The sequence below is a fragment of the Haliotis rufescens genome, unplaced genomic scaffold (assembly GCF_023055435.1).
Source record: "Haliotis rufescens isolate VD_foot unplaced genomic scaffold, xgHalRufe1.0.p SCAF_18, whole genome shotgun sequence".
Taxonomy (NCBI): domain Eukaryota; kingdom Metazoa; phylum Mollusca; class Gastropoda; order Lepetellida; family Haliotidae; genus Haliotis; species Haliotis rufescens.
The window spans coordinates 26,540,524-26,553,383 of NW_025963868.1; the positions used below are offsets into that span (position 1 = coordinate 26,540,524).

At 44.5% G+C, this 12,860-nt stretch overlaps 1 protein-coding gene across 2 annotated transcripts; it reads right to left on the minus strand.

Moving 5' to 3' along the window:
- Positions 1–431: 431 nt before the first annotated feature.
- LOC124122906 lies at positions 432–12,297 on the minus strand. Of its 2 annotated transcripts, XM_046486100.2 has the most exons (8): positions 12,163–12,297; positions 11,079–11,405; positions 10,072–10,401; positions 4,150–4,449; positions 2,801–2,908; positions 2,532–2,547; positions 959–1,353; positions 432–922 (listed from the first exon to the last, which is right to left on the minus strand). In XM_046486100.2, exons 1-8 carry the CDS (start codon positions 12,248–12,250, stop codon positions 708–710), a joined length of 1,779 nt encoding a protein of 592 aa, XP_046342056.2. In that variant the 5' UTR covers positions 12,251–12,297; the 3' UTR covers positions 432–707. The 2 variants fall into 2 exon arrangements, with proteins under 2 accessions (XP_046342056.2, XP_046342055.2); XM_046486099.2 differs by having other exon boundaries at positions 432–1,353.
- Between the last annotated feature and the right edge of the window lie 563 nt (positions 12,298–12,860).

Sequence of the window (12,860 nt, forward strand, 5' to 3'; positions counted from 1 at the left end):
AAAAACTACAAGTTTCTCTGTGATGACACCATATGAAAAACTACAAGTTTCTCTGTGATGACACCATATGAAAAACTACAAGTTTCTCTGTGATGACACCATATGAAAAACTACACGTTTCTCTGTGATGACACATATGAAAAACTACGCGTTTCTCTGTGATGACACCCTATGAAAAACTACAAGTTTCTCTGTGATGACACCATACGATAAACTACAAGTTTCTCTTTGATGACACCATATGAAAAACTACAAGTTTCTCTGTGATGACACCTTATGAAAAACTAACAGTTTCTCTGTGATGACACCATATGAAAAACTACAAGTTTCTCTGTGATGACACCATATGAAAAACTACAAGTTTCTCTGTGATGACACCATATGAAAAACTACAAGTTTCTCCGTGATGACACCATATGAAAAACTACAAGTTTCTCTGTGATCAAACATGTGTATTTCTAGACAACAGAAAACATTATTTTCTTGCATTACAGAAAATGTTGAAATTGCAGACATAAATGGTGAGACAATAGGGTAAGTAAAAATATTTATGATTGCTGTCCATCTCAAACTGATGTTCATCAAGCAATAGGACATACTGAGCATACGATTTGCTCATCTGGTAATGACAAACCAAGCTTACCCTATAGTGTACTGACATAACACATCCATATATAAGCTTTGGAATGATTATGATCAGTGAGGCACTACTCATTAAACTCATTTTCAAAGTTTAAATTTGTCTGTTTCACATTACTTCCATCTGAATAAAAAACTTCATCGATATTGTTGTGGTGTTCAGTTGCATTATTTTCTTCACAAATAAGCATACCCTTGGCTTCATTCCACGGCAAGTAACCAGCTGCGTCTGTTTGAGGGCGTTTTGTATTCTCTGAAGCATTGTAATATGTATGCGCTTGAGGAGTGAGGGGATCCCTAATAACTGTGATTGACCCGGAAGTGAAATCCGCCTCATTAAGGTCCATGACGTCACAAATGTGTGAGTAGTTTGGTCCACCATTTTCCTCACGTATAAGCAGCCCCTTAGCTTCATTCCACGGTAAGTAACCCGCTGCATCTGTTTGGGGGCGCCTGTCCTTCACAGACGTGGTGTAGTAGACATGTGATTGAGACATCGATGGATCATCAATAACTCTATCAAGGGAATCGCCTTGTCCGCCGTCATCAGATGACGGTTCCTTTTGGTCAGAGCTGCCCACATCAGACTGATTTGGGATGGGAGTGATTTGATCAACACGACTTCCTACATCGATCATTTCATAGGTATTGACTTCAACATCGTCGACAGAAATCCCCGTGTCTGCCACAGGTGTTATGTAATTATCAACAGATCTGAAAATGCAACGAATCAATATTTAACACAAATGTACACAAATATAAATCATTTATATCTAATTTCAAGATCTACGTAGTTCCAAATCATAACTACAGTCTGTTTGGTTCCAATAAAAACGATGAATTGCAACATTACTCAAAATTGGAAATAGTCTATTAAATACCAGTACGGCACACTGGCAGCGTTAACGTTACAAATATCGTCAACGACATATTCAAGATACTGGTCACGTGATGGACTTCAGCAAGCAACAGTCCCAACAACGGTTGTGACCATCACTGCTGGGAATAAAAATAACAAATAGCCGATATTGTTGGGTATCGCACTGGCATTCAATATTCTATTCCCGATTATCAGTTATGTTGCAATTCGTCGTTCTCATTTGGAGCCAAACAAACTGTAGGCGACACTAGGTTACCTCAGTTCAAGAACTGGACTTTTCCAGGTATAAAAGTCCAAGTACAAATGTCTAAACATTTCTTCGTTCACTTAATTTGACTTCAATTCATAAACAGGCTTCATTCATGTGTATGTTGTTACCTTTCGGGACATTGGCGTATTGAGGAATGTGTCCTGCTACTGAATTATTACAGTTTCAACCAAGAGTGTTTCAAGGATTACTTACAAAGATGCATGAACACAAATCATTTGCTTTGTCTATGATACTTATTAATAAAGCACTGTGTTACGTACTAACTGCGCGATAAGGAAAATGTTATTCTATTCAAGTAAGTCAATATATGTCATGAAGTAAGACGAGTTCTATGGATGAACAACTTCTTTATTACAATTAGTGCGACGTTCCGGTGTAGATCCTGACACCTTCATCAATCACTTGCTTGATAAAGGTGTTAGGATCTACACCGAAACGTCGCACTAATTGTAATAAAGAAGTTGTTCATCCATAAAACTCGTCTTACTTCATCACACCAACTTCTAAATGCCACTGAAAGAAAATATATGTCATGACAAAGCAATCAAACCTTAGTAAAAAATATTGCCCAAATACGTTTACGTTTTAAATCTTGGCAAAGGAACAGCACCCTATAAGGTAGTCAAAATCTACTACTTATTGACATCTGTCAGAGAATCAGTCTTGGAGATACGACATGTGCCTAATGTTCTCAAAGTCCAGAGTGTGGAAACAGTGTGGAAACAGTGTGGAAATACTTACGTTGAGTGAAAGGAGTCTGCAAAATGGTGAAACAAAACATTATTTGTTTTTACCAAAAGATGCACAATGCGATGTAATTGTGAGAAAAAAACACACATTCATGTAAATTGTATTTGCATATTGACGCATGCTAAAAACATATTTACGTCCTGCTTACGCCCTGTCCACAATTAAAACAAAGTTCTAAGTTACAATTAGCTCTCTTTTTGCAAATGTGCACTTTTGTCAATATATATCCTATAATAATAACCCCGAGGCAACTGTCTTACCTTTTAGTACGTTGTAAGCATGGCAAAAGGTGGCAACAGTGACTGTGACAAGCACCAGCACGGCAACACAGGAGCCTAATATCACAAATATCACCGTTGCTCCTGTATCTGTTGAGGAATAATGAACTCGAGTGATTAAGGTGTAAGCAAACACAAGGTAGCAACCGATCATTTGTGAATGAATGAAGTTTATCGTTTAATACCCCAAATATATCACAATGTCCTGTAAACACACGTGTCTTGGCTAATTGTGGCCATCTTGAGATGATAACACACGATTGGCTTGGCCAAACATTATAACGACGTTTGTTAATACTACCCACACTTTGTGACACTCGTATGTGTCAGACTAACTGATCAATTCTTAATTGACCGAGTGTGACCGAGTCATTTGTGAATGTTTATCATGTTTTAAAACACACTTTGTCATCCAATGGGTGAAACAATTTTGTCTCCAAAGAGGGACACGTCGATTCATGTTTATATGAGCGACAGACTATGGAAATTCTGAAGTGTGGTGAAATGCGGTTTTACGTTGCGTTCGCAAATATTGCTCTCATATGTTCCATGTCTGTTTGGTTGATTGTGCTGGTCCGGACTTCTGCCGGTGTTCGTTGCAGAGTTGCGTCCTTTGGGCACGCCAGAAACCTATGATTGTGGGTTCGAATTTCGGTTCGCCCCGATTATGTCTCTAGGTTTGTGAGCACCATACCCGTGCTCGTGGGTTTCACCGGTGGTAAACGTCTGAGAACTGCATCACTTTGGGCTTTCCTCCCACTTTAAGCTGACACGCCGTGATATAAATGGAACACTGTTAAAAGCGGCGTTAGACCCAACTTACTCACTCACTCTGCCGGTGTTATAGTGCTAGCCCACTCAGATACCATGCCCAGATCTAGATGTACATAGATACCCCATAGATTCAGACACAGTATACTGCCGCCCAACCGCCCACTAGTTCTTGTTTTATCCCCTTAATGCCGTGAACCAGGCAGGGTAAAGAAGACAAGTACATGAGGTGAGGTGAGATGAAATGGGGTTTAACGTCGCGTCCAAGATTATTGCACTTATATAGCGACGTGAATGCACGTGTGTGTGTGGCTGCTTGTACTAGTCCGGACTGATGCCGATTTATAGTGCTAGCTCACTGAGATACCATGCCGCAGTTTAACATGAATACCCCACTCAGACACAGTATACTGACTCCGAGCCGACGAGTCCTTGTTTTGGACACTTAATGCCGAGCGCCAGAGAGAACCATCTTTTAACGTATTTTGGTATGACGCTCTACCACTAGACCACGGAGGCGGTCAGGCGTCAGTAAGAACGGGAAATAAATGTATACATACAAGTTTCTTCCACGGCGTATTCAGCGCTCCAGTTTGAAACCTCATCCAAATCGTTGGCCTGGCACGAGTACCTGCCTCTGTAGTGCCATTCGTCCTGGAAAGCGCCGATGATGAGAGTAGAACCTGTATAATGGTATTTGTTTGTACTTTCGAGCAGGAGGCTGTTTCTCCTCCAAGTGTAAGACATTCTTTGACCATGATCCACTGGCAGACTCTTTGATAGCGTTGAACACATCAACATCAGCGGTTTCCCTGCGATCACAGATCCACTGCTGTATATATGCGGGTCCTCTGGCTTACCTGTAATGGTTGTATATTATACATATGTTTCTATTATGAAGGCAAAACATTTTGCTTGGATGGGTTAAAGAACTGGAAATAGAGAAAAACAACATTTATGGAGTCGTTTATACCCAAAAGAAAGTGTTTCAGCAGATATTCGGGACGGATTTTTTTCAGGCGTTCACTTTAAACTTTACACCTAAGGGACAACAAGAAATCCATAAACTGTTTTTGCCACGTACTAGGTTGTTGTGTGATGTGTAAACTAGAAACGTAGCGCTAACACAAAGAATCTCTCAAATAACCATACTATATTTGCCAACATTTTCACCAGTAACATAACACACCCGTGAGCATCCGGGGAGGATTGGGCCTCAGCAACCCATGCTTGTCATAAAAAAGGCGACTGTGCTTGTCGTATGAGGCGACTTACATGATCGGGCGGTCAGGCTCGCTGACTTTGTTGATGCATCTCATTGTATCCGAATTATGTGGATCGATGCTCATGATGTCAATCACTGGATTGTCTGGTCCAGACTCGACTATATAGAACGCAGTAGTTGGTACGTGACTACAGGGCTACTTTTGACATTTTACCTCTGATGACGTCATCAGGTCACGACCTCAAGGTCACTTCCGGTTCCGGTGGCGTGCCTCCAACATTGCGTCACGTCCGGTTCCGGTGGTGCGTGCGCATTTAAGATCGCGGCATGTCCGTTTCGGGGAGGCGTGCGCAGCTCCAAGAGGGCGGCCCATCCGTTTCCTGGGAGGAGGGGGACCCTAAGAAGCGCTCGTACAATAAGAAAATATCAAAATTGAAAGAAGCGCCTGTAAAATACAAAAAAAAAGAAGAAAAGAAGTGGTGGTGGTGGTGGTGAAGGTGGTGGTGGTGGAGGGAGTTGGAGGTGGTGGTGGTTGTGGTGGTGGTGGGTTCTTTGTTTTAGTTTGAGGGTCCAATCAGAACCCTGGGTTTTCGACCAATCAGAGGCCGCATTTGCCATGGGCAGCCCTCTGATTGGTCGAAACGAGGTTGTGCTTTTCTCTCCCATGGTAAAATCCATTTCCTATGGAAAAGACACACAAGGGTCGGTCCAGTTTGGAAAAATTGAGGCTCAGACCAGGGACCGGTACGGACCAATCAGGAAGCAAGGTGTCAGTGTCTTAAAACTGACAGACGCTCTCCGGTCATCACTTTTCACTGAACGGTCCAAGCAACAACATCGTCCCTCTGATTGATGTTCCTCACGTTGTGTTGCCTGTTGGCGTTTTTATCTGGAAGAAACACGTGTTTGGAGAGAGTACCATCAAGTGTTGACATTCATCCGTGAAGACTTGGAAAGAAACAACGAACAGAAAATCCGGACAACATCATGTCGAAACTAATGAATGCACGGAGCGACATAAAGGGAAAGGGTGGTAAAGGGAGTGGAGATGGGAACGGTGAAATGACCACTGAACTGTGGGGTGAAATGTACGACGTGAAGTGTGCGAAGATAAAGGCCGACGACGTGTACGCCAAGTTACGTGCGAAGGCCGACGAAGTGATGTGCGACATGATACGTTCGAAGATGAGGAAACTGACTGAACCCAAGAAAGTAGCACCGAAGAAGACGATAAAGAAGACCCAGAAGAAAAAAACAAACAAACCAGCAGCAGTATCAACAACAGCAGCAGCAGCAACCACAGCAGCTGCCACCACCGCAGCTGCCACCACAGCAGCAGCCACCACCACAGCAACAGACAACGAAACGAAAGAGACATCCTTTTTGAAACTTGCAACACCTGCAAAAAGACGACCACGAAGAAATTGTCTCTGAAGACAGCTGTAAGTACCATGCTATTCTTTGGGATGTGTATGCCGTTATGATGATGATGATAGCGCAGTCCGTGTTAGAACAGTGGTGGGAACAAATCCCTCGGGAGCCAACCTATTCGCCGATGGCGCCTGTGATGATGACCAGTGACGGTGATGATCATGAAGCGCTCAAGCTGACAGCCCTCCCTTCCATGGATCTTGACACACCCTGCCTGCTTGATGCTTCTTGGTCACCAGCATCACCAGAGGATGTCTTCTTCTCAGGTATGCCCATAGTTTGCAACGATGACGACAACGATGGCCAGGATCCTTATGGAGAAGCTCAACTCACTTCACTACAACGTGAATGTAGTGCCTGTCGGCACAACAATATACTGAGATACATAAGCTGCAACAGTGGTCAAGTGATGTGTCATGTCTGTTTCAGGGAGGCCATAGACTTTACCTGTGTTACTGATGGGTCCCTAACATGGTTGGGACCTGTTTGGGACAGTATGATGGAGGACCACATCTTATGGTGACCCCATCTTCACTCGAAGAGCTTGAAGATGGAAGATGTAAAGATTTCGCGTTGTTGTTGTTGCGACATGCAAAGCAGTCCCTCCTCAGTTGCCTTTTCATATTTCCTATGTATCTGGTTGTTGTTGTTGTTGATTGAACTGACTCTTTGTGTCTTGATTGATCTCAACTCCAATAGGGTGCCGGACACCGTCACCTATGAGACCTGTGACATCACCGCCACCACCTCCACCCCCGCCGCTGCCGTGTGTCAGTCACACCGAACACAGGATGACGTCACATGGTGATGATGATGATGATGATGACGAAGATGATGAAGAGGTCGTGACCTCCCCTTTGACCCTACGTCATCGTTTTTCGATGTTCATTGTGGGACCCACGGGATCAGGAAAAAGTTCCTTTGTGAAATCATGTATGGAGCAGATGCATTGCCCCGAGGTGTTGGATACGCCACCCCATCGCATCGTGTGGGTGTACAGCGAATGACAACCTCTTCATAATGAGCTGGAAGTGATGGCAGACAGCTTAGGGGTCGCTCTTGAGTTTGTGCACAGCATGAAAGAAGCGGATCGTGCCTTGCCCGAAAAAGGGGTGGCCCCGCATTGGCTGGTCATCAATGATTTGCTGGGGGACAATACGAAAGAAGAAGAAACGGAAGTGCTGCGATGGTTCACCAAGAAAAGTCATCACCGAAGTACATCCTTGCTGTATCTCACTCAGAACTTGTTTGCTCAATCGCCGCAATATCGCACTATCAGTCTGAATGCTCACTACATGGTCCTCTTTAAAAATCCGAGAGATGCATCGCAGATCGACAGTCTGGCTCGCCAGGTGTTTCCAGGCAAAGTTCCTTTTCGTCGTGAAGCCTACGAAGACGCTACCCGAGAGCCTTACACTTACCTGTTCTTGGACTTGAAGCCCACCACATTGCAAGACCATCGCGTACGCGCCCGCCTGTTTTCGAGATCCGAATTACCCCTCGTGTATGTGTCGATCCTATGGGATGGAGAGACTTTCATAAAAGCAGGCGAACCCCCAGACCTTCCTTCAGTTGAGCCACAGTCATCATAGGACAAAGACGATCTATGAATGCCATGCCATCATCCCGAGATGTCCCCGATACCAAGGGGGTGTCTGAAAAGGTGAGAGAAGAAGCAAGAAAACGCAAACTCTTTATGGAGGACACACTCTTGATGGACGACACATGGCGAATCAGTGACATTCTGGAGGGACCTTTTCCTTCTTACACCTTGTGTCATCCTTCTCATCCTAACTATGATTCATTTCAAGAACGTCTGAGGTCTTTTCAAACGTGGCCTAAACAGATGACCCAGACCCCTTATGACATGGTCATGGCTGGCTATTTCTATCAAGGACGAAGTGACCGTGTTATCTGTTATTGCTGCGGTGTGAAACGCCAAAGTCCCCTGCGAATACTTGTGTGTGTTTTGTCCTGATGGAGAAGTGAACGAAAAATACAGACGTTTGGTGTCCCAAGAAGCACGGAAGAGAAGAGTCGAATTTTTTGTTCACCCCTAGTGACAAAGTTTCTTTTTTCCAAAGTTTACAGACGTTCATACCCTCGTGGTCACCCTAGTGTTCACAAAAATCACAGGGACGCCCCTAATCCTGTGACTTTTGTTTTGTTGTGTTGGTTCATGAGAGCGGGGGAATTAAAAAGTTGAACAAACATAAATGTAATGTTGTCTGTAGGATAGAGAAAAAACAAAACAGGGTCGAAAGGCACACACACACCCCAAAAAACAGATCGAAATCTGACCAATCAGAAGCCTGGGTTTTTGACCAATGAGAGGCCTACTTTGCCCTGGGCAGACCAGGCGCCGGAACGAACCAATCGGGGGCGCTGCGTGGCCAATCAATCAGGAAGCAGGGTGTCAGTCCCTTTCCTATAAAAACAAGAGCGAACTCACACACCTTGCATTCTATGAAATCAACCATGTCGTCTCGATACAGCTGCATGAAGTGTCAGACCGACAGTCATAGTTACCTGTACTTCCCTGAAGTGACATGTACCGAGTGCCACAATCAAGGTCTCCGCCACTATGTCTGTCCGAAGATAAGCAATCAAGATAAGTAGAAGTCTCCCCAGGGCCCATGTTCAAACTGTCAAGTCGTGGGTCATTTCGCTGCAGATTGTCCAGAACCCAGTCGAAAGAAAACTTCAGCAGCGCCGTCCATGTCGACACCAGTGACACCAGTGACACCAGTGACAAAAGTGCTTCATCTCATAGCCATGCATATCGAAGTCTGTGCCATAAAAGCATGCATCACACAACTCCATGCGGGCAACACACCACGTATAGGGAAAAGAAAATGGGACAGAAGCCCCTCAAGAAAACACCCTTCAAAGCGTCGACGACGTCATCAGTCCGAGGAAGAGGAGGAGGAAGAAGATGAAGACAGATCATCTGGGCAAAGTGACTAACGCATCGGACATGCTGCTCCATTGTTTTTCCAGTTTCCAGTTTTTCCAGTGTTCCTACAGTATCCTGTCGTTTCCAGTTTCCAGTTTGTTTCTGAACGGCCCTTTTCAGGGCCACCCATCTCTCCCGAAAGAATGCTTTCATCCATGGCTTTGACGACCCTCAAACCAAAACAAAGAACCTACCACCACCACCACCGCGGAAACGAACATGCCGCCATCTTGGATGCGCACGCCACCGGAAACGAATGTGCCGCCATCTTCGATGCGCACGCACCATCGGAACCGGACGTGACGCCATGTTGGAGGCACGCCACCGGAAACGGAAGTGACCTTGAGGTCGTGACCTGATGACGCCATCAGAGGTCAAAGGTCAAAAGTGGTCCTGTAGTCATGCTACCAACTACTGACCGCCGTCATAATGCTCGAATATTGTTGAGTGCGGCGTTTAACAACTAAACAAACAAACAAACAAACTAGAAAAATAGATTGTAGTGTTTAAATCTGTACATAGTGTGAACGAGTGAATTAGATTGCAGTGAACACATGTTCGAGACATGATGATTATGCTTAAACAGGTTCTGAGTGATTGAATTTGGTCTAATTTCGCTTTTGAAAAAGTACTTCAGTCATGTCCTGGCGCGTCCTCATAATGTGGAAGGAAAGCCCGAAGCAGGACTCATACATTTTCCGCTATCATAAGACAAAAGACAAAGTGTATGGTGGGGAGAAACCTCGAAACATAATCAGGGATTCGAACTCACGCACATTGGTTTCTTGTACGTTTAAGGGACGTTGTTCACCATGCAAAACTGCGGTGCCTTAGGCACCTTGGCCACAAATGTCCATAAATTATACCTACGTGCGAGAATCAGCATGTGGTGCCAGTCTGGAAGAATGTGCCACTCTTTGTGGTATACCCTGCAGTCAAGCTTGCCGGCATCAGATGATGTAACGTTGTAAAGAGTAAACTGCACAATGAGAGAATGCGATGTAGTCGATACGTCTGATATCTTGATTCGCGACCAATATTTGTCCATAATATAAATCATAGTCTCGTTCACGTGCAATATAAGATCCCCGGAGTGATGGCAGACATAGAAATCGTAGTCGTGTCTGGGAATGTTCCAAGTTACATTGACGTTATCCGTTTCCTTCATCACTGTGGTGCTTGGAAAATCAGTCAGGGCCGCTGAAATAGATCAACATAATTAAGGCAATATGCAATTGCAAAACAAAAGAGGTGTTGTGATATTCATATAATGAAAGGAAGAGAAGGACACAGCGAGAGCTTGCTCGTTTGTTGACGGCGGTCTGTAAATAATCGAGTCTGGGCCAGACAATTAGGTGATTGACATCATGAGCATCGATCTACGCATTTGGGATATGATGACAAAATTGAAAAAGTCAACGAACCTGACCACCCGATCCCGTTAGTCGCCTTTTACAAGGAGAATGGGTTGCTGAAGACCTATTCGCAATCCGGATCTTAGACACAACGAGAGAGAGAGAGAGAGAGGGAGAGAGAGAGAGAGGGGGGGGGGGGGGGGGGGGGGGGGGGGCTAAGGTAGTCACAGATAAGAGTGGGGAAGCGGCAACAGGGAGACAGAAATACAGAGACAGATTGAGAGAGCGGAGAGGGAGAAAGAGGGGGGTGGGGGGAGAGATGCACGGAGACAAACGCAGATGTTGAGGGAAAAGAAAGAGAGTCAGAGAGACAAACAGGGAAACACTTCCGTGTTGAATGAGAGTGAGTTTCAATTATAATAAGGCGTGTCAGCTGGGAGTAACGTACGATGTTATATGTTGAGAGAAAGAGAGCGTGATGAACAGAGAGATAAAGAGGGATATGACTGTAATACTACTCACGGGTCGTCCGGAAGGTTTTCTCCTCACTCAGTACAGTCACCATCAACTTGTCGACTGTAGCTTGACACAAGTATCTGTCTCCCATCTCGCTCTCCCTCACGTCGCGGACAGCAAGTGTACTGACATGATAGTATTCCCAGTTGTACGATCTACCATCATATGACGTGATGTCATACTTCCTTCCACTCTCCAACGGCAAATTGTTCTTCCGCCAACTATGGGACGTGGTCAGGGAACCCTCGCCGCTCATGACTGTGAAGGAGTAGCAGGTAAGACTCCTTCTGTATTGAACAGTATCTGTTGCCACTATATACGGGTCCACGACATCTGTGAACATATAGGAAGCAATAACATTCATCAAACAACAGTAAGGATTCAGTTATTCGATTTGTTTGTTTGTTGTTTAACGCCACACTCAGCAATATTCCAGCCATATGACGGAGGTCCGTAAAAAATGGAATCTAGACCTGGCAATCCAGTGATTGATATCATGAGCATCGATCTACGCAATTGGGATACGATGACATACGTCAACAAAGTCAACGAACCTGATCACCCGATCCCGTTAGTCGCCTCTTACGACAAGTATAGTCGCCTGTTACGGCAAGCAAGGGTTGGCAGTAATACGAATAGCAACCGTGACGTTTATGAGATAGAGATATTTTAAGGAAATGCAAAATTGAGAACCTCTTTGATCAGCATTTAGAAGTTGGAGTACTAAGTAAGGATAGGATTTATGGATGAACAACTTCTTTATTACAATTACGAGCGACGTTTTGGTGTAGGTTCTAACACCGTTATCAAACAAGCGATCCAAGGTGAAGGACTTGGTCTTGCGATGGTGGCGTATCCGTTCTATGACGAGATGTTGTGAGGCTTTCTGGAGGATGGTGCGTGCTGCTGGTGAGTTGACAGGGCTTCTCAGCTGTAGGCCTTTAAGAACGAGAGATTGTTACCCCGCTGAGAAAAGGAGTCATGTGAATTCTATTAAGTCTGTCCATAGAATATTTTGATCAGCGAAGAGCTACGTGACATTAATAAAAATACGAACATGACACAAACATGAAACTGAATAAGTACTCACGCGTGACAACAAGTGGACAACTCTGAACCTCTCTACCGGCAGTGTTTGGTGAGCCGGTGAACACGCTGTAGGTACCTCCATCAGACATACCGATATCCGTTAAAAGGAAGGAAAACACTCTTTCTGATCCTCCCATAACCGCGACATCACGTATTCGACTCTCATAGGTCTCATTAACAAGTGTTGGTTGGGAAAAGGTAATTACGTGTTGTCTCTGCATCGCATCAAGAACGTAAGGTGGTTGGATGAGTGGATGTACTTGTCCACAATGCAGCTGAGTCGGTTGATGGTCGAGATTGCCACGTCTCCATGAAGACGACAAATAACTTCTTTGATAGGCATTTAGAAGTGAGACCCTCGATAACGGTGTTAGAACCTACACCGAAACGTCGCTCCTAATTGTAATAAAGACGTTGTTCATCCATAAATCCTATCCTAACAAAATTGAGATGACTCGTCAGACCCTTGGTCAGTTCTATCTGGATTCACATTCGTAAATATCATTGTCAATGCAAGAGAATAATCAGTCCAGATTATCCGCCGAAACAAATTCCATTTGGCGTAAAGGACAAAATTGATTTGTAAATTATATGGATGGACCACTGAAAATCAGTGATGACACCAGGTGTTCGCGAAGAGGGTAGGTCCTGCCCTGCCAGTAGCACCGGTAAAACAACTGTGTCAGGAATACGATTTGG

What these genes read in the sequence shown, in the direction of transcription:
- LOC124122906 (XM_046486099.2), bottom strand. Translation starts at nt 12,250, where the DNA reads ATGTCTGATGGAGGTACCTACAGCGTGTTCACCGGCTCACCAAACACT. An exon ending in GAAAACCTTCCGGACGACCC is followed by an intron (nt 10,402 to 11,078) that starts GTGAGTAGTATT and finishes GATCTATTTCAG; the next exon opens with CGGCCCTGACTGATTTTCCA. An exon ending in CCACATGCTGATTCTCGCAC is followed by an intron (nt 4,450 to 10,071) that starts GTAGGTATAATT and finishes CAACCATTACAG; the next exon opens with GTAAGCCAGAGGACCCGCAT.